This window comes from Montipora capricornis, chromosome 2 (assembly GCF_036669925.1).
Source record: "Montipora capricornis isolate CH-2021 chromosome 2, ASM3666992v2, whole genome shotgun sequence".
Taxonomy (NCBI): domain Eukaryota; kingdom Metazoa; phylum Cnidaria; class Anthozoa; order Scleractinia; family Acroporidae; genus Montipora; species Montipora capricornis.
Window position 1 is genome coordinate 63374859 of NC_090884.1, and position 22500 is coordinate 63397358.

At 40.6% G+C, this 22500-nt stretch overlaps 3 protein-coding genes across 4 annotated transcripts in view; 2 read left to right on the forward strand and 1 right to left on the reverse strand.

The window, feature by feature from the left end:
- Window positions 1-15224, forward strand: part of LOC138030903 (uncharacterized) — a 96546-nt gene extending 81322 nt beyond the window's left edge. Inside the window, exons 9-10 of one of the 2 annotated variants that reach the window (XM_068878762.1) lie at window positions 6275-6583; window positions 11670-15223. In XM_068878762.1, coding sequence (XP_068734863.1) covers window positions 6275-6583; window positions 11670-12013 — 653 coding nt within the window. In that variant the 3' untranslated portion in view covers window positions 12014-15223. Of the gene's footprint in view, window positions 1-6274; window positions 6584-11669 lie in introns of both variants that reach the window. The other variant, XM_068878769.1, reaches the window with a different exon arrangement.
- LOC138030880 (alpha-glucosidase 2-like) overlaps window positions 1-22500 on the reverse strand; it is a 350924-nt gene that overhangs the window by 249342 nt on the left and 79082 nt on the right. The window lies entirely within an intron of this gene.
- On the forward strand, window positions 19834-21087 carry LOC138037623 (uncharacterized). Its single transcript, XM_068883523.1, has one exon. The coding sequence runs from the start codon at window positions 19834-19836 to the stop codon at window positions 21085-21087; it is 1254 nt and encodes a 417-aa protein (XP_068739624.1).

Genomic DNA, 22500 nt, shown 5'->3' on the forward strand with positions numbered 1-22500 from the left:
AACAGGCCCGGGATTTGTTCCATATTTGTGTGGTTAATTATGCTCTCAATAAGTCTAATATGTTCTTCTATAAATCTGTTTTTCAAAAAACCGGTTTGAACATCATTTATTATGTTCGGCAAAAATTTCTTTATGCGGTTTGCTATGGATTTAGCTGCAACCTTGTAGTCGCAATTGAGAAGAGTTATAGGTCTCCAGTTCTTCAAAAGGTTAGCCGGTTTATTCTTTTTTGGTAAGAGAGTAAGTAGACCTCTTCTTTGAGAAATTGATAAACAACGTTTTTCTTTTGCACTATTTAGTGCATTAAGTAAGTAGCCTTCATTGTCTTCCCAGAAAACCTTATAAAATTCGGCTGGATGGCCATCAGTCTCAGGAGTTTTGTCCGATGCCATAGTTTTTAGACTGTTTAGGCACTCCTCTTTTGTTAAGGGTCCTTCGCATTCTTCCTGTGCGTGTTGGTCGAGTTTTGCAGTAGATTCTTCGGAGAAGAAAAAAGCGTCATGAGCAGAGATATCAGGCGCGCATGATGCATATAAGTTTTGCTTCTGTTAAGAGTTCCTCATCTGTTTTGATGATGCTACCATTCTCAAGCTGAAGTTGCCGTATGGTTTTGGTATTAAAATGCCTTTTTTTCTAAGTTTAAAAAGTATTTCGTGTTTTTTTCTCCTTCGTTGTACCAGCGGGCTTTGGATCTTATCATGGCTCCTCGAGTTTGACCCTGGACAACGTTTTCTAACTGTAATTTTTTAACTTCTAATTCATTATATATAGTGGTCTTGTTGGTTTCAGATACGTCATTATCTTCCAGTTTCCTCTGAAACTTCATTTTGCCTCTCTTATGTTTTGCGTATTGTATTGACTTTGAACGAATTTGCATCTTCATTGTATCCCAGAGGAGCACGGCATCAACCTCAGAGTTATTTTGGCATTCATTTGCAACTTCAGTGATTGTTGTTTTTATCAAATTAATATATTCACTATCTGATAGAAAAGACGTATTTAACTTCCAGAAGCCCGGGCCCCTGGGATTGGTATTGTTTGCAAGGTGGAGCGTTATCAAGGAATGGTCTGCTTTGTACCCTGGTAAAAGCTTTTGTAATTGCCGAACTTAGACTATTACTCGTCAAGAAAAAGTCTAAGCGACAGTGTATTTCGGGCTTGCTTGTTCTCCAAGTGAATCTTCTGATACCCGGATTGGAGACCCGCCAAATGTCGATAAGGTCTAGCGAATTTATTATGTTCTGAACTTCCTTCAGAGAATTTTTGTGAGTAGTCAGTCTTCCTCCCCTCTTATCATTTTGCACGTCCAATACTAGGTTAAAATCGCCACCCAGAATAATGTCCTCGCACTTGAAAGAAAGGAGGTGGCTGAGAACATTTTTAAAAAAATTCGGATTGTCATCGTTTGGCGCATAAATGTTTCCCAAGGTTATAGTCTTATTTTCCAGTTTCAAATCTACTAAAATAAATCTTCCATTTGGATCAGAAAATTGTTTCTTGATTTGGAATTGAAAATTGTTGTTAAACAGGATGCATACCCCTGCACTTGAGCTAGAAACACTACTAAAAATAGCTGAGAAGCCCCATTCTGATGACCACAGTCGTTCTTTTTCTTTGGTGCAGTGGACTTCTTGAAGAAAGAATATTCCAATTTTTTTCATGCTAAGCCAACGAAAGGTTTCCCGCCTCTTAAGGTTGTTGGATAACCCCCTCACATTAAGAGAACAGATTATCAATTCATCAATTGAAAACTTGTTCATGATTAAAAGTAGTGACTGAACTGGAATGCAGAAACAAAATGCAAATTACGATAGCTAACACCTCGTAGGACTGAAAAATATTTTCTACTGACCGAAAAAACAAAACAACGGCTACACTGGAAACATAAAACTATAAACAAAAACAAAAAAAAAGTTAAAATTTAAGCGGCTTAGGGAGAACATACCTTGAAACAGAAAGATCGACGAATCCGGAAAGGACGGAACGCCAAATAGTTTAACTTTAGAACTTACAATATACTTCTACGGGCGTGTAGATTCAGCTGCAGGTTTCAATTCGTCGGGTATGTCACCAACATGATAAACGTTATCATTTATTACTAGATTTCTGTCCACTACTTTCGCGCTCATACCTTTCTTCCGCGCTATGAAAATCGCTTTAATTAGTTCCTTTCTTTCAAGCTGTATTGCCTTTGCATAGTCTTTAGTTATGTACGTATTCGGATAATATGTGGAGTGCCTCAATCTTCCTTTCGCTTTAAGAACACGGTCCCTATCGTCCCGGCAGAAAAAACGAGCAATGATGGGTCGGGGATGGCTTACAGACTCTGTGGACAGCATGAAAGTATATATCCGGGGTGTTTATGTTCAACCCATTCTCGGCGATATCATAAACGGTGTCAGTGCAGTTTTCGTGTTCTTGCTCCGGTATATTCATAAATCGGAGATTCTCTCGGCAAGAGTAGTTTTCCAGTGCGATGATTTTTTCCTGTTCTTCGGATAGCTTCGTATTTAAAAGGTTGATTTGACTCCCTTGCAGAACAATTTCGTTTGCGCTTTGTGAGACACCATTGTCCTCAAGGTATTTTTTCAAACTTTCTAATTTCTTTCAGAATTCTGCGTGTATTTTTAGTTCATCTTGGAGATCTTTGATTGTGTCCCACGCCGCGTTCAATGATGTTTCCACATCGGTTACTGTCGATTTTACTTTCTCAATTTCTTCGTTGAGTTCATGATAACTCGGATTTTAGACTACTGAAGAGGTCTTCCATTCGAGATTCCAAATGACACAACTTACCCATGGTGCTGTCGAGTGAGACGTGATCGTCGTCCTTACCTGGCCTCCCATCGCAGAGCAAGCGTTTCGGCAATGGTTGATATTGTGAAGAGGATGAACTCGAAGAACGTGTTTCCCGTTGATTCCGTTTAGACATTGTTTTAAAGATGATTATATCATCAGAGGGTGTTTATATAGCGGGCGGCGTCCGCCCCTTTCCGAATGAAGGAATCAGAGAGAGATTTTTTTGCGACTGTCGGCCATCATGCTCTCCCCAGTCTCTCTTGTCTGCTGTATTACCGAGAAAATCCTTCGACAAAAGTTGTTGCAATAGCCTAAATTGTCGCTGAAAAAGTGTTTGGATATCTGCAGATCTGCTAAAGCCACTAGCGCTCATCTTAAGGCGATCAGTGGGCAATCAACAAGTACAGACAAGCCAGTGGATACCGTGAATGCGTTCGACAAGCGAAGAAAATCGAAAGTGCCACCGAAACGTCGTAGCAAAAGTCCAAAACACCCTGTACCTGAGCCTAAAGAGGATTTGTTGAAGTGTTGTAAACACTGCGGAAGAAGTCAAATCAAGCAACGCTTCAAATGCTCTGCTTTTGGTAAGGTGTGCAGTGCTTGCAACAAACCAAATCATTTCGCCGAAATGTGCAAGAGTGCTCCTGGTAGAAATAGCCGACCACGTAACGGTGTTAACATGATTGATGCGGATTCTTCCTCCGAAGAAGAATTATTGTCTGTAACCTTCGACTTGACTGAAGGAAGTGTTTATATGGTGAACGAGGGCAAGCTTCCCGAAAAGAGAATCTTCGCGACGATGGGGAAAGTGTCCGAATGCAGATCGACACGGGTGCTTCTTGTAATGTTTTCCCACAGAAGTTTGTACCGTATGGAACAAGCATTATTCAGTGTGATCGTACCCTGAAGATATACAGCAAGTCTACCATGCCAGTTCTAGGTACATGTCGAGTGCGCATGCGCAGCCCCAATAACAACAAGAAGTACAATGCCGAACTTGTTGTGGTGAAAGGCGATTATACACCTTTGATTGGATCTCGCGCTTCTCAGCAAATGAATCTAGTTATAGTGCAGCCAGATAAATTCAGCAAGTCACTATGAACACTGCAAGTCTTACCCTGGATCAAGTGAAAGAGAAATTTGGAGACGTGTTTAAAGGACAAGGCTGCATGGAAGGAAAACTTCACCTTGAAATTGACAAAACAGTCACACCAGTGATCAACCCACCTCGCCGAGACCCGTTCGCACTCATAAGAGAAGCTGAAGTCCGAACTAGATCGTCTTGAGGGACTGGAAATGATTCGGCAAGGAAAGGAACCTACCGACTGGGTGTCAAGTCTTGTAGTGGTTGAAAAGCCCAATGGAAAATTGAGGATTTGCCCTGACCCAGTCCACCTGAATAAGGCACTGAAGCGGTCACACTATCCATTACCTGTGATAGAAGATGTTCTCCCTGAATCAGCCGATGTGAAAGCTTTCAGTAAAGCAGACCTTAAAGATGGTTTTTTGCATATCGAGATTGACAACGAGTCATCTTTGCTGACCACTTTTCAGACACCATGGAGACGTTATTGCTGTAAACGGATGCCGTTTGTTATTTCACCGGCCCCCGAGCTGTTTCAGCAGAAGCTTGACCAGAATCTAGAAGGGTTACCTGGTGTACACAGAATCTTTGACGACCTGCTGATTACAGGAAAGGGTGATACCCTGTTAGCAGCATCGCAGGACCATGACAGAAACATAAGAAATCTCTTAGAAAGGTGCCAAGAAAGGAAGATCAAGCTCAATAGAGAGAAGTTCAGGTTCAAGTGCTCCCAAGTTCCATTCATTGGTCACTTGTTAACCAGCAATGGATTAAAACCAGATCCCCGGAAAGTAGAAGCTATCTGCAACATGCCCAAACGTGAAGATGTACAAGCTGTATAGCGCTTTGCAAACACAGTCAAGTATTTGTCTATGTCTGAGCCCCTCTGCAGACTGACACATAAAGATGTTCCCTGGGAGTGGTCTCAAGAGCAAGAAGAAGCCTTTGTAAAGAGCGCCTTTACAGTTATCTTGAATGTCATAGCATTCTCTACCCACTTCAGTTTGGTTTTAGGCGGAAGTACTCAACTAATCACGCACTTTTAAGCATCACTGAATCTATTAGCTACTCCATTGATAACAATGAATTTGGCTGTGGAGTTTTTATTGACTTTAAAAAGGCTTTTGATACGATGAATCATTCTATTCTTTTGTTGAAATTGCACCATTATAGAATAAGAGGTGTGGCCTACGACTGGTTTCAATCATATCTTTCTAACAGCCAACAGTTTGTGTGTGGCAATGGTCATGACTCTAATCATCTTTCTATCACTTGCGGGGTCCCTCAAGGGTCTGTTCTTGGACCCCTGCTAATTTTATTATATATTAATGAGTTAATTAATGCCTCAGAATCACATACTTTTCATCTATTTGCTGATGATACTGTCCTGTGCATGCAAGAACCTGATTGATCTTGATCTTAAGCTAAATCATGAGCTCATTGCAGTTGCTGAGTGGATGAAATCCAACCGACTGGCACTTAGTATTTTAAAAACTAATTTAATTCGCTTTCATTAAAAAAAACTGAAACCTTGTAAGAGATTTAATCTGAAAATTAATGGGGTAAATCTTCAGCAAGTATCTACAGTTAAATATCTTGGTGTTACGTTACTTTTGATGCTAATCTAACTTGGAAAACTCACATTGATGAGCTTTGTCTGAAACTGTCAAAAACTGTAGGAATCATTTCAAAATTCATAATTCTCTAATTGATCCTTTTTTTACTTAAGGTGCCCATGTTTGGGGTCTAGATACCCAACCGACCAAAATCCTTTCACCACTTTGCAAAAGCGTTTAGTCGGGATTATGACATTTTCTGAACCCGCATCACATTCAGAACCCTTGTAATTCATATTGAAATTCTTTCTTTTGTTCATCAGTGGTTTCATAAATTAACTCCATCTCGTTTTGCTCATTACGTATACTTCAAGCCAATATCCTCTGTTCATCCATATTATACAGTCACATCAATCAAATAATGATAACCTGTTTGTAAACCAAGTCCAGACCACACAATATGGTGTTCGTTCTGTTGTTTTGCTAAACTTTGGAATTCATTACCTGTCAAAATTTGAAGGAAAAAAGGAAGTGATTTTTTGATCATAGTTGCACTTTAATGTTAATGTTAGTGATAATAAGTCTCAAGGTTGCATAGACAAGCACTAGTGCTCTGCTAATTAGGAAGGCAATAAAATCAAATTAAAGCAGAACAAATCAAATGAACTGAAATGACCTCATTTGATTGCTTTCATATTGTTTTGAACTAGTTCTGTGGACTAGCCTCTTTTGCAAATTCACTATCAAAGGCATTAAGATGTCATTAATGAGGCTGCTCTAAATAACACTGATTATTATTTTTTACTGACAAGCTGTAATCATTAATGGTCTGCAGATGCTCCAAATTCTTCACAGGAATTAAGTGAATTTATTGCCAGTCCTGATAACGTCAATGTAGTTGCTGATATAGCCACCCTTTTGGATCAGACATCCAATGTTAATAAGTGCTGGGAGGATCTGGGAAGAGAGTTTGGAGTCTCTTCGGAACGCTTAGAGGAGATTAAATATGGGCAGTCAACGCAAGTTCTCATGGAGTACCTATATACCGAAAAACCAGACTTGACAATTGGGACCTTTCATGAAGTGATTGAAAACGATTTAAAGAGAATGGATGTTTCGAGAATCCTAACACCATTTGTTGAAGGTGAGTGTCATGTTTGCTATCATGAAATGGTACCAAAAAAGGCTTGGTAGTAAACACGAAATGAAGTTTAGATGTTTGTGTAAATTCTGATTGTGAGTACCCCGGTACTATTAGGTACTATTAGGCTGACTGAACACTGACGAGCGACGAGGAACGGTGACATCAACAATAACATCACCATCTACTGACAAACCACAGAATCGACTGAGACTCTGCTGCATGTGTTACCTACAGCACTAACGACTACCAACGGATCGTACTGGAAAGCTGGTTTACTAACTTTGAACAGACACCAACTTCGTACAACTTCCCGCCCCCTACAAACGACTCATCGACGTCATCAACAGAAAAACAACACACTGATTTACTCTATCACAGTACTGCATAACGTATTCTACGATACACGTATAGACCGTAGACCTACAGACGGATCGAAACGCAACATTCACTGTTTAGTCTTCCCAGCCAATTACATGTAGGCTCAACTGACAGTCGACCAATAACATCACGAATAAGTTGACCAATGACATCTACGACCGGAGGTCTTATAGTATCTACTGACGTGACACAAATCACGTGACTCTGAAGATGACTTCCGCTCAGGTTGTGAAAACGTCAGTCAATGTCATCTCAAACATTCCTTCTCAGGAGTACACTCACCCGGACGATCGTACTTTACTTAATTACGATTTCAAGTGAAGCTATGAACCTCGCAGTTATGAACGCAATTTTTGCAATTGCGTAAAGAAGCCTGAAAAATTCAGGACTTCAACGGGGTTTGAACCCATGGCCTTTGCGATGCTTCGCTAAGTTCCTTTTCGTTCCATAACCCCAACTGTGGTGGAGCACGATCCAAGGCTACGGTGAAATAAGCGCTCTTGTCCTTGCGTCGCTAGCGAAAACCAGGCTTTAATAACAACAAGACGCCTATCAGGGCGTCTCCGTGGGATGCACAAGCAGTTAACACAAATTGCCAGTTACAGTAAACTTCAACTACAGGTAAACTTTGAAAAATGGCGAGAGATTACCAGAAAGATAAATCTGTAATTCAACTTAAAGTTGTTTGTTGTAAAAACTCTTATTATTAAGGTTACTAAATTTGCAAATGCAAACAATATCAGGATACGGGATTATTTATTTATTTATTTATTTGAAAGATACTTTATTCAAATCCCACAGTTTTACTTGCTTCCTTAATTCTGTTCATCCACAAATTGCAAGATCAATTCTTAATTATCCGAAAAATTTATTACAAATCACAGTGAATAGCCTGGAAGTGGTAAGACCTTTCAAAAGTTGTAAATGGAGAACACACATTTCCATCGGAAAGTTTCCAACGGGAAAACAGGACTACCTTTTCAGAAGTTCCAGTTATTCCGGAAATTTTCCAGTGGAACGAAAAAAACGAGTGTTCCATTTAAATCCCAACCGGAATTTCCGGAATTTCTTGGTAAATGGAAAACGCCCGATTAAGTTCAACACAAAGATCACATTCGTTGGTCAGCTAAAGTTAAGCCCCTGCGAACGGAGTTAGTACTTGGATGGGGGACCGCTGCGAAGTCCCCGTGAATGCGAAGGCGATTGCTAATTCGAACTTGATTTCATTTTTTTACTTTGTTTGGTCGTTGAAGGCTATTTTCTTATTTTATTTTTACGTCAAAACGACTGGACAGACTGGTTCCCAAGAAATATTAGAGTATTCGTTCTATACAAAATACTTCTATTGAAGTATTCGGTGTATGCAAAATAATGTTCACAGTGGAAAACACGAGAACGAAGCAGGATCTGGTAATAGCATAGAAAATTCTCCTGCCTTTAAAGCTTGCCGCTCTCAAAGAAAAAGCATCTGTCCACTTAATCAAATAGTTTAATACTGTGTGAACCATCGAAGGCAATTAAAACAGTCAAGCGTACAAAATGCAAAACAGCTGTGAAAATGAAAAAATATCGTTTTCTTTTCGTTTGGACAAATACAAAGATTACGAAGCTTTTCACAATGGACTGGAATGTAAATTATTCACAGTTGACAACACGAAACTAAAGCAATGAACGGAACAAATCAATCTGTTTTCAATCATGCAAATACTTCACTATGTCACGGCGCTGTGAGAATGAAATGGTTACTTAAAAGGTTTTCTCCGCCAAATGAGCTCGTTTAGAAAGAAAAACTGTGGCTGATCAGCTAGCCGCACTGTTTGGCAATTCCAGCGTCACATTGGTGCCTTAAAGTACAGGAATAAAATCGAAAAAAGACGACCAGAAAAAAAGCCTACAACACCGATTTCACAGAAGGTCAGCCATCCGAGTAGTAACCCCGGGCAACAGGGCTTAACTTCAGTGACAAGCAAAAGCACCTGGCTAAGTGCCATATGAGACTACGATGACGACGAAACAGGCCCGAAATGTCTACGTGGTGTGCCTACGCATCCCACGTAACTAGAAAAGGTATTTATGCCTGCTGTGTTGGAAAGTTATCATTGTCACTGAGAAACAAAGTGTAACAAAAATATGAGGCGATGTTGGGTAACTAAAGCAACTCCACAGAATTTTAAATAAATAACTAGACAAGGTATTGTCACTGCGAAACTAAGTATAACACTATATTTTATAACACTTAATTGTCCAATTAGCTAATTTATTATCTAGCTTTTTCGCACTATATTTTTAGTAAGTGAATATCGTAGACAACCGAGAACGTGTGACAGATTTGTACGTGGGGTAAACCTCGGCACCTCAACTAGCCAAACCTGTTTTCTACTGGCCAAATAATTAACTATACAAATATCGTGGAATATTTGTACTCGTTTCGCGCGTTTTCTGTACAATAACTAATACAGATGGATAACAAGAGACGATATTGTTGAGGGAAGTACTTCCCGCCTTTTTATGGATGGTTAGTCGATGCTCCTATGTGATTTGCGGAGAATATTGTGGATCAAGGGAAGTTATTTAGGGCAGCCAAGAAGTTGCTGGCTAAGAAGGAAGTGCCGTCTTTTCCTGACTATGAGGATAAATCTGTTCTTGTGAATGATATCGGAAAATTCTTTATCCGCAAAATAGAATCCATCCGCTCGGACATTGACAAGGCCGTCAACTCTTGTACAAACGTGGTCTTACCGAAGGATTAAGAAGTTGGCCCGGAAAAGGCACTGTATGCTTTTCATCCTATCAGTGAGGACGAAGTCCAGAAGCTTGTCCGATAATCTGCAAAAAAGTCTTGTCCACTTCATCCAGCTCCAACATCGCTTGTGGTCTCCTGTATAGATCCTCTACTGCCGGCTCTTACACGCATAATTCACCGTTCCCTTACACCTGGGGATTTCCCTGAGTGCTGGAAGGAGGCGTTAGTTTCCCCTCTCCTCAAAAAGTCTGGCGTGATTTCAGAGTTTACTAACCTTAGACCTGTGTCTAATTTGCAGTACATTTCAAAGTTAACGGAACGTGCCGTCTTCGATTAAACGCATGCGCATTTGACATCACATGGCTTATATCCTCCATTCCAATCAGCGTATCGAAAGTGTCACAGCACTGAGACTGCACTTTTAAAAGTGCAAAATGACATCCTAATGAACTTGGATTCTCAACGTGTGACTCTTCTTGTGATGCTGAATTTGAGTGCAGCGGTCGACACAGTTGACCATGGAGTGATCTAGAATCGCCACAGTACGAGCTTTGGAGTCAGCGGAACAGCATTCACGAGGTTTGCATCCTACCTTCTCAAGAGAACTCAGCGAGTGTCTTATGTCCAAAAAAAATCGGAGAATTTCAAATTGCAATGTGGTGTTCCTCAAGGATCATGCTTGGGGCCATTGCTATTTACTATCTATGCCAGTAAGCTTTTTTAGGTTATTAAGAACTATCTACCACAATCGCACGCATTCGCAGACGATACTCAGTTGTATCTTTCATTCAATGCTGACTTGGCTTGTTCGCAAAATGACGCAGTTGAAGCAATGGAGCAGTACATACAGGCTATACGATCGTGGATGATCAAGGACAAACTACGCATGAATGATAGTAAGACGGAGTTCATGATTATAGGCACCAGAAAGCAACTGACTAAAGTGAACATTGATGGTCTTACCGTTGGTGAGAGCAGTATAGTTCCCGTAACTTCAGTTAGGAACTTAGGATCATGGTTTGACCAGAACCTGAGTATGATTCCACACATTAATAAGATATGTAAAGCTGCGTCTTTTCATATTTACAATATAAGGCGGATCAGAAAGTACCTCACCATCGATGCCGCACATACGCTTGTTCACTCCATTGTTATTGGCCGCTTAGACTATTGTAATAGTCTTCTTTATAAAGTTCCCGCGATACACATAAGTAAGTTACAACGCATCCAAAATAGTGCTGCCCGGCTCGTATGATCAACTCCGAGGTTTAATCATATTACACCCGTCTTATTTTCTTTGCACTGGCTACCCGTTACTTACCGTATCGAGTTCAAAATATTAGTTTTAACGTTTAAAGCAATTTATCAACTGGCGCCGTCCTATATCTGTAATCTGGTTCGATTAAAGGATAAATGTAAATACCAGCTTAGTTCTTCTAAAGAACTACTATTACAGTTGCCCATAAGAAAAACAAAGAAATCTCTGGGACACAGATTATTCAAAAAAAGCTGCCCCTGTATTGTGGAACAGCCTGCCTGCGAATATTAGAGACATCGAACACTTTTTGGATTTTAAACGAACTATAAAGGCTTATTTATCTAGGAAGGCTTTTGCCTGCTATTGTTAGATTGACTACTTTTAAAGTTATTAATTTCAAGTATTCTTAATTATATTTTATTGTAATTATTAGGAGTATGTTTAGTTGTAAGGCGCATTTGATCATATTCAGATGTTAATTTGCGCCTAATAAGTAATAAATTATTATTATTATTATTATTATTATTATTATTATTATTATTATTATTATTATTGGGTGACTAAAGCAATCCCACAGCACTATGAGGTGAATGCTAAATGCCATGCGCAGAATCGGACAGTGGTATGAGTCAGGAGGCAATGAACAAAGGCATAGGAGCCAGGCGAGTCACAACCTTATTTAACAAAACGGTTCTTTCATTTTGCAGAGGAAGGGGGCAGAGACAAGTTGATGAAAGATGCCATTCCATTAGAGTCTGATATAATGAGGAGTATTTGCGTGCGTTTGAACAAACCCAACACTGCAGTCAAAAATTGGAGGCACCTGGCAAAGTCAACTAAGTTAGGAATTCCAGATGAGGTCTATATGGATTGTAAGCCAGACAAATTAAAGAGCCCAACAGAAGGACTTTTAGAATGGGCAACTGCCAATAGGAGCGATTTGAAGATTGGAGAGCTTTGTTGTGCTCTTAAAAGCATAGGCAGGAATGATATAGTTGGGTATATTGCAGAATATTTTCAACAACAATCCAGTGCTGTCCAACAGCATTAAGTTTTAATACTTATACTTAGTATATACTCAACCCTTGGTTATTGCATTTTTGGCTTTCTGATTGGCTCGCCAAATCCCAGGTATCAGCGAATAACCGAGGTTTTGGAAAGCAGTGCACCAAGTGTCAATGTGTCAAAAAAATTTTCGGCGCGAAGTTTAAGTTTTGTTACCCGCAAAATGACTGAAAACAACAGATTTGGAGAAGTGTCTCCCTCGGAAATACAGCAACGTTTCGACAATGCCGTCCTGGAAGCTACAAAGAAAACCACAAAGTTCGGCATAAGCATATTCAGTGGTACGAAATTTTGAAGTTCAAAAGCTCGTAATTCTCGCCGTCGATAATTTTGCGTTTTAAGATTATGTAACAACAACACAAATTTTTACCTTAATGTTTTAATCTTGAAGTATATACAGTTTACTAAAACAATTATCACCTCATATCCAATAAGCACCCATGGAATAATTAGCAACTACTCACCGAAGTGGAGGTGGCTAGTGGTGGATATTTACCGAGCGGCGAAGCGGCGAGGTAATTGTTAATAACTAATTGTATATACTAATTGTTAGGGGAGCAGGGATGGCGCAGTGGTGAGAGCACTCGCCTCCCACCAATGTGGCTGAGGTTCGATTCCCAGACCAGACGCCATAAGTGGGATTTTCTCCGGGTTCTCCGGTTTTCCCCCCTCGGCAAAAACCAGCATACAGCCGATTCCAGCTGGCTGTAAGCTGTGCGCTAAGGTCACACATGGACCGTATAGCGGCTGCCAGAGGCGCCATTGTATGCTTTCGGTTCGACCTTGTTGAGCTGCGTCGTTGCTATACTTTGCGACGGCGATATTAGCAGCGACAATTATTATTATTATTATTATTATTATTATTATTATTAGAAAAAGTTCTCTAGAGTATCTGCAGTTCCTAATACCTGGAGTTCAGATGCTTCGTTTTACGTTCATGTAGCTTCATTCTTTTTATCCATAAGCATTTGATTTTACACAATCTGATATTAAGACATAAGCTTCTCTTCTCTTAATCTAATCGGTAGTCTTATTCTAGTTTCACAATATAGTTAGTTGCAATGAATATAAGTAAAACAATCCACAACAATAAGCTGGCTTAAGACGCGTTTTAAGATCCATCATTATCCTTAAAATGTATCTTATATTAGTCTTTTCGAAATAAGCGGCTAATTTACGAAAGACTTTCTGTCAAGGCGACAATTTTTTGCGAGGATACGTTTGAAGATATTCTGCTTTTGGTATATTTGTGAATTTTATAACCTGTACACTTTCATATTGCGGATCGTACCAGTTTGCCCCTGTGAACTTTTAACCCTTCAATTCCGAAGGGAAACAAACCAATTTTCTCCTTACTTTATTTATACAAATTTAGCAGGATTTACAAACCCCTCCTTGAGGAAAAAACACTTTGATCCTCTAAAGTGGTACTATGATAAAAAAATCAGATTTTTTTTCCTTTGGATTTGAGAACTGTATTAACTAAACACTAAGTGGCCCAAGTTTTAAGCCTTAATTTCAGAAAGGCACTTGTTTTTTTTTAACTGGAACTTTCCAATTTAATGGTTCACCATTACTAAGTTTGAATTCTTGAGAGAGCTGAATCGAGGAAAAATGACTCACTAGTTGAAGAATTCAATGCGTTTGAACGCGACTGAATTAATGAGCAGCATTCAGATTTTTTAACTCGTGTTTTGCATACATAATAAACTGCGCTTACACGTTGAAATTTTAAGCTATTGATTAAATGACGTCTTTTTTCCGTAGATCCAACCCTCTTAGGTCATAACTGGTAGACTCAAGCAAGTATCCTTTCAATCTGTAAGAAGTAACTCCTTGAAGGCCGTTTTTATATATTCGGGTTTTTCCAGAGTATTGGAAATGACCTCTTGTAATTAATTGCAAGCGCATTCCTCTTTATGAAGAAATGATTTTTTCAATGGTGACTCAGGGATACACTGAAAAAACCCGAGTGATTCTTTGCAGAAGAGCAACCAACGATATTTGATGTTTCGTGTATCTGTTCTCTTTATTGTCAACCCCTATGATTGTAAACTTTTATTTTTCCTACCCGCTTCGATTAGCTAGGCAATACATACTGCACCGATCACTTCCCATAGGGGCTTCTTAGGGCCAATTAACATAATCAAGGAAACGACAGAACGGAACAACAACAACAACAACTGTTGAGAATCCCAACTGTCCATAGGCAAACCAATTGGCTTTTTACAATTGCAGCTTTGAAGTTGCACCAAGACCACCAGAAACAAATTCAACGAGTGGTCAGAACGAGTCTTGAACTCAGGAACTCCAGATCTTAAGGCAAGCGTCCTAGCCGCTGGGCCCCACTGCCTCCAACTAAGCTAATAGAGACTCATGGGAGGTACACCCTCAAACGAGGTTCGGTTGGACAGTAGAGAGATTTGGCTTTGCGACTTTACGGCAAACCACAGGCACAAATTTGTAAAGATCGACGAATCTTGTTTGACTTTTGCTAATTTCTTGCCTTCTATCTACAGCAGCTATCAAGAAACTTTTCAGAAGAGAGAGAGACAAGTTTTCATGTTTTTGTGACGAGTAGCATCCTCCCGTTCTCCGTTTTAACACAAACCCGATGCGTTATTTCTCTAATATCGGTGACACCCCACTTTCATAATGTAAATGATACAATTCAAGTGTGAAAGAGGGAAGTTATCATCGCACTTATATGGGAATTTAAGCAATTTTCTCTTATAGACACCTGGAAAATTCAGTTGGCTTCAACTGGATTCGAACCCATCACCTCTGCGATGCCGGTGCAATGCTCCCAACTGAGCTATGAAGCCACTCAGTTGGGAGCAGGGCAATTTGTCGGGCCCATTTCAGCTTTCCCGGACACTATTTTGAGGATAGTAAGCGGGGCAGTTCTTTGAAATACCTTGTTAAGAGGACTATAAAACGGGTTGTAGAGAGTTTTTTAACGTAATAGATTATACACGGCGTCTAAGAAAAGAATTTTTTTTTTAACCATAGGTCGTCAAACAACAATAGGTATTCTCTAGTATATATGTATATATAGTATAGTCAGGGTATTATTAGAATGTGTTTATAATTTTATTTTTGTATTAAAGTCTTGATGTTTCTAATAGTGTTTAAATGACGTTACAAGTGAACTGCACATGGTCCTGCAGGGTAATATTACTGTGATGTGTAGGGTTACAGATTGCGGGCAGTCCTCTTCCATGTAGGCGATGGAAGGGAAATGCCTATTTCATGTGTCCAAGGAACTAACACTACCTCATGGAGACTACTCCCTGTTTGGTAATGAAGCAGCTCCTGTGATAGTTGGTGCGAAAAAAAATCAGCTCCATTTGTGTGGAAAGATTCATTACCAATTCTTGGATTTATTTCACATGACGTCACAGTCGCCATGTTGGTGTCCCGATCCAATCCTCCGGAATTGAAAGCTATTGTTATGCTAACGTCTACTTTCGTTTTCGTTGAAAAACATGGCTGTTGATCACGTGAGTGAAACCCAAGAATACCGTTCATAAGCCCCTTGTTGGCCTGTTTTGGCAACAAAAATCCCTTCAGTGATTGACCACTGCTAGAATCCAAAGATGAACCTTAGTTTCCTTCTCCCTCACGACGTTCGTCCGAAGGAAAATTATTTCCTTCTCCAGAACGCTGACGCATAACAAAAAGAAACAAACTATAAAGCAGGCAGAGTGAGAACACTTGTCCGACGATCCTTTAGTGCCATTACACGCCATACAAGCTAAATTATTTAGTTAAAAGAATATTTAAAGCTATATCTGTACCAAGTAGGAAAAAAGAAAAAAAATAATAAGTTACATTTCTTCTACGCCAAAGGTAGGGAACAACCTGGTCAATTGTAATCTACTGTCTAAGGAATCCTTGACGTACATATTCTTAGCTGTTTCTGATTTCCAGCGACCGTGGAGCATGAGTAACCTGTCAGAAGAACCTGACTTCGCTAGATTGTCAGCTATAAACGTTGCGCCACCGGATCTAAGGCTATGAGTGCTAAAACTGACCGAATTTACTCCTATAGCCAAAAGTGATTCCTTAACTAATTCCCTACACCTAGTATAGCTGAGCCTCCTAGGGCCTAAAGTATACGAATTGTCCTTCCTATGAGGTTGAAGTGTTCTGAAAATGTAAGCTGATGAATTGAGATCAATGCCAGCTGCGGAAAGATATCGAGACAATAATGAGTGAGGACATGTAGCACCGCCACTCTTAGCAATAAATACTATATTACCTTGCCTAAATTGATCAGTTTTACTACTCTTAACATTAATCTGTAGGTGATCGTCGTGAACTAGAATATCCGACGCTTGCACATTCAATAGCTCGTTGATCCTAAAGAGACCATAAAACCCCAAGACAAAGAGTAAAGCTGTACGTAAATCCCTATGATTACTGCCTACATGCGCAAACTGAACACAAATACGATATATCATGTCGGGGGTAATGGGCTCCTTTTTGTTGACTGGCCTACTGAAAGCTCATTTGCTGGCCTGAACCAGGCTGTGATTTAGCGCAGTGTCAACCGGATTACCCTGTGCACCATAAGGAATAAGATCATGGACCCACTTAAACGCACAGAACGCAGACAAAACGACAGCATAGGATCTTTTAGTTTCATGAAGAAAGAACAAGTATTCTGAGACGAGTGAACTAACACAAGGCAGGACTAAGGTACACGGAGAAATACCTACACTGGGTAACATAGTTTTTAACAGAAGAATTGGCTATAGAAGCTAAAACCTGCTGCACGATTGTACGTCTTCTATCCCTACAAGTCGGTCCCCAAATCGTAAGGAAAACAAAATTACTAAGAAAATCCCTAACCCAGCAAAATACTCATTGCCCCCCAGCTCAAGTTCGCTGCCATCCGGCTCGAACAAAACTGCCAACCGGCATCAACTACATGAACACTCAGTGCCGACGGCTCAAGTAGCACTGGGCTATCGATCCGAGATCCTGTAAAATTGGGTTCACAGTACAAGAAGCCCTCGCCATGAGTCACTCTCAACGAGGTCAGTTTGGAATGCTACTATCGGCGCTCCGAGAAAATTGAACTTTCACAGTAAGGTTTAAGCCGTCCCGGAGGTTGAACCTAAAAGCGAGTTCGTATTACGACCTTGACGCAACGCTAACCGTCCCTCAAAAAATGAATAATCGACAAAGAAATCCCAAAACTTATGAACCAACGAAGGCCAGAAAGGCGCAGCCGGCCAGTAAGGTACCACTAATGTCCCCCTGACATTGCATCGAAACATGAAAATAAGGACTTTAGACATGCAAGAGTACTACCGGTGGCACAACTGAGTAATTTTCGTGTAGCCAGTCTTGGAAAAACGCGTCAACCCCGGCTGTCCCATGGCCAGGATTCCAGAATCTAGAAAAATATTTTGAGACCTTCTTGTTGTAGTAGGTGGCAAAGCAATCAAGCGTAAATGGTTCCCAAAGCTCGTTCCGGGGGCAAGCTCCCAATCGTCATAATCCACAATCTTGCTGAGAAAATCGGCTTTTTCATTAAGTGATCGTGGAACCCACTGAATGTCTAAATAAATTCCAACCTTGAAACATAGCGAAAAAATATATGGGAGGCTAACTTGTGAAGATTGAAATTCATGCTGCCAACTTGCACAATCCTAGCCGCCCCTTGGCTATCGGTAAACCACTTAAACCTAGAGTTAGGAAGGAACGAACTAAACGAACTAAGAACAAACTGAACAGCTAACAGCTCACGGTAAGTAGAGGTCTCCTGACGTTCTGCTTGGGTAAACATCCTGTGAGCGTACACATCTTTCCCAGCAATATGGCCTGCGCAAGCTACATTACTCGCATTCGAGTAAATGGATATGAAAGGGAATGCCAAATCTGATACAGTTTTGGAATTAACAGAGCAGAGATTATCCTTCCAAAACTGAAGCTCTACCATGCAATATCTATCAAGAGCAAACACACTGTCCCAGTCTTGGGCAGCCGCTACGGACATCTGGCAATGCCTGGTCATAATTCGGCTGAGATTCCCTAGAACAGGACTCATAGAGATAATCTTACCCACAATGGAAGCCAGGCCTCTAGCAGAAAGTCTAGGATCTTGAAGGGTGTTGTCAATCTGAAACAAAGCCTTATCAATTCTGGGTTCAGTAATGCTAATTTTTCCCTGAAGCCCGTCCCAAACGATACCAAGCCAAGTGATTAAACGCACAGGGTCCCAAAATGACTTATCCTCGTTCGCTAGGAAGCCGGCCAAAGCCAGATCTGATCTAATGATGCTAGAGTAAAACTCACTTGATAACCTGGTAGATTCAACGTCGAAACCATCATCAAGGTAAACAACAGTGTGTATACCCTGAGATCACCAGTGTTTAACTAAAGGTCTGAGTAGCTTGGTGAAGATGTAAGGCGCTGGAGATAAACCGAACGGTAAGACAGTAAACATGAAGAAACTTGGTTTACCATCAGACATGACCTAGCTAAACCCAATGAAACGTTGGTGGTCGGGAAAAATATATAAATGGTGATACCCACTTTTAAGATCAAACTTAGTGAAGTGACTACCTTTCTCCAATCTTAAAACTTGACCTTCTGCTTAAAGATACATCGATTCACATATCTCAAGTCTAAAATTAAGCGTTTTTTCCCACAACTCTGGACGGAAACAGAGAGGGGATTAATAACCCTGAGGTAAAACTTGGACACTCTACAAACTCTCCCGGAGGTAACCAACTCTAGAATTGCCGATTGGACAAAGCCGGAATGTTTCAAAACAGAGGAATTGTTCTTGAATTCTGCCGTTGGTGGAGTAAGATAGAAGGGTATCTTCTAGCCCTCTCTAATGCATTCCGTGATGAAAGTGGGGGCGTTTATTCTTTCCCAAAACTGTGGATGTGGTTAAACGTGGTTCCCTTAGGGTAGATGTGGTTAAACGTAGTTCACTTAGGGTAGATGTGCTTAAACGTGGTTAACTTAGGGTACATGCGGGTAAACGTGGTAAAACGAGGTGAACTTAGGGTACCTGAGGGTTAACGTTGTTAAGTTAGTGTAACTTATGGCGGATTGGGGTAAACGTGGTTAACTTAGGGTGGATGATGTCTAACGTTGGTCTAAAAGGACACTTCGTGTGGTATATACCGTATATAAAGTTGTAATGTATGGGACGTCTTATGGGCCTAACATGAACGCTTTGCCAAACGCTTGCTACGCAGTCTATTCTATGTGGGTGGTAGATCGAAGGCTCTCGGTTTGATTTGATTTTGGTATGTATATAAGTTTTTTATAAGCGAGATAAACGTATGGAAAGTAGCTTAGAACATTTAGGGTGCACATAGCAAACCAAGCTTACTTTAAAGCGCAGTTCGATGGATGGGCGAATTGACAAAGCAAAGCTAAAATCTTCCCACAATGGACAATTTATTTATTTATTTATTTATTGCCTAGAGTGCTAGTAAGCTAAATAAAGCTTTACTCTCTCGCTCTCTCTCTTTCAGCTCTTTCCCTAAGTAACTATGATTAGTATAGGTAATTGTGATATTATGAAGTAGTGATCAATACCGCTGACATAATATCGCGAACTCGTAAGAAACGTTTCGGTGACGTTCTTGTAAGTTTACTTGAGTTTTCGCTAAGACTGTTTAGTTGAGTTTGCTCGTTTTGAAGCTAAGGACTAACACATGGTGTCAGAAGTGGGATGGATGACGCTGTTTGCCGACCGTATTTGTGAAATATTTGTATTGTGAAAACCTTGGTTCGTTGCTGTTCGCATAAATCGAAACCGCGTGGTGTAAAATGGCGGCCGGGCGTCTGTTAAACCCACCGGATCATCTGCAGCTTTCAAGTGGAAATGTATCTCAAAATTGGAAAAGATTTAAGCAAAAGTGGAGTAACTATGAGCTAGCTATCGGAATAGCCAGAAAGGAAGATCCCATTCGAGTAGCAACTTTTCTCACTGTGATTGGCGACGAAGCCCTAGATGTTTACAATGCATTCACGTGGGACAGTGACGCAGACAAAGTCAAAATGGATAAAGTTCTAGAGCATTTTGAGCAGTACTGTGAGCCTCGCAAGAATACAATCTACGAGAGGTATTTATTCTTTTCGCGTGGACAGGAAAGTGGGGAGCCCATTGATAAATATGCCACTGTTCTACGAAACATGGCAGACTCTTGTGAATTTCAAGATTTGAAAGATTCGTTGATACGCGACCGCATCGTGTTTGGAATCGCTGATCACATCGTGAGAGAGCGTTTGTTGCGAGTCCCAGATTTGACGCTGAATAAAGCTCTAGAACTTGCACGAGCTGCCGAAGCAACCCAAAGCCAGTTGAAACAAATGCAAAACTTGCACGAGGTTAATGCAGTAGGGAAGAAGAAAGAAAACTTCTTCCGAAAGAAACAAGAAGAGAAGAAAAAATCAGCCAACGGCAGTGCTCAGCAGATCGACTGCAAATTTTGTGGCAGGAAACATGTACCAGACAGATCAAAGTGCCCTGCATATGGCCAACAGTGCAACAAGTGTGGAAAAAGAAACCATTTTGCTGCGAAGTGTACAGGAGGAAGGCAGTCCAGTCGTAATTTACATGCCAATCAGAATTTGAATTATGTGCAAGAAGATTCAGATGGGAGTCAATTTGAAGAGTATACTATTGATGTCATAACTTATCAAGTCAGTGCTGTGGAAGAAAAGAAACACCCAAAACAGTTGTTTACATCAGTCAAAGTAAACAATGCTAAAGATGTTACATTTCAGTTGGACTGTGGAGCAACTTGTAATTTGCTATCACTAAAAGAATTCTCAAGCATTATGGGGGATCCCAAAGATCTGTATTTGAGGAAAACATCTGCAACACTCAAGATGTACAATGGAACCACTATGACTCCACTTGGAAAGTGCACTCTCAAATGTGCCAAACGTGAGATGAGTATAGATGCAGATTTTTTTATAACTAATGAGGATGTCAGGCCTATATTGGGTGCTGAGTTATGTCAGGAACTGAACTTAATCAAGGTTATGGCAAGTGACATTTCAGAGTCAGAAATGTGAATGCAGTAAATGACAAGGTTCAAACTGCCCACATTGTTCTAACCAGAGATCAAATTTTGAAACAGTACAGTGATGTTTTTTAGGGATTAGGGTGCATGGAAGGCCCATACCATAATGAACTCGAAGAAACATTAAAACCTGTTGTCCACCCCCCTAGGAAAGTCCCTGTAGCACTAAGAGACCGTTTAAAGGAAGAACTGGACAAATTAGTCAGAGAGAAAGTTATCACCCCCGTTACAGAACCTACAAATTGGGTGTCTAGTTTGGTTCTAGTAAACAAGCCAGAGAAGTTAAGAATTTGTATTGACCCACAAGATTTAAACAGAGCCCTGCTGAGAGCCCATTATCCTCTCCCCACCATTGAAGACGTGGCAACTAGGCTATGTAAGGCTAAAGTCTTCTCAGTTTTGGATGCAAAGAATGGATTCTGGCAAGTTCAGCTAGACAAACCGTCGTCACTCTTGACCACGTTTAATACACCTTTTGGCCGTTATCGCTGGCTTCGCTTACCATTTGGAATCAAATCAGCCCCAGAAGAGTACCAGCGAAGAATCCATGAAAGCCTACAAGGTCTGAAAGGTATAGAAGACATTGTAGATGACATACTCTGTGTTGGTGAGGGTGACACCTATGAAAACGCAGTTAAGGATCATGACAGAAACCTAATTGCACTCTTGGAGAGATGTCGTGAGAAGAATATCAAGTTGAATCCAAGGGGTCATGTACTGACCCCTGATGGCCTCAAGCCGGATCCAAGTAAGGTCAAGGCAATTGTAGAAATGCCTACACCTTCAGACAAGAAGGCCGTGCAAAGGGTGCTTGGAATGATTACGTATCTTGCGAAATTTCTGCCTAACCTGTCTGATGTGACGGAGCCGTTGAGACGTTTATTAGACAAAGATGTGCAATGGCACTGGAACGATACACACGAGAAATCATGGAAGCAAGTGAAACAATTGATCACAAGAGAACCAGTGTTGAAGTATTTCGACCCCAGTAAAGAAGTAACACTGCAATGCGATGCATCGGAATCTGGATTGGGTGCTGTCATACTGCAGGCGGGTCAGCCTATAGCATTCTCGTCAAGAGCGCTTACCAGTACTGAAAGAAATTATGCTCAAATAGAGAAAGAGCTGCTCAGCATAGTTCACGGGTGCACACGCTTTGACCAGTACGTTTATGGTAGGCCAATTACAGTACAGACGGATCACAAGCCGCTAGAGAGCATTTTCAAGAAATCTCTGCTTTCGGCCCCCAAAAGGCTCCAAAGAATGTTATTACAGCTCCAGAGGTATAGCTTGAATATAGTGTACAAGCCTGGAAAGGAACTATTCATTGCTGATACACTCAGTCGAGCATTCCTTCCCAATAAGCCGAGTACAGAAGAGTTGAAGTCGGAGGTTTTATCAGTCA

Bases quoted from the DNA above. Each gene is read 5' to 3' on its own strand.
- LOC138037623 (XM_068883523.1), top strand. From the start codon at position 19,834: ATGGCGGCCGGGCGTCTGTTAAACCCACCGGATCATCTGCAGCTTTCA.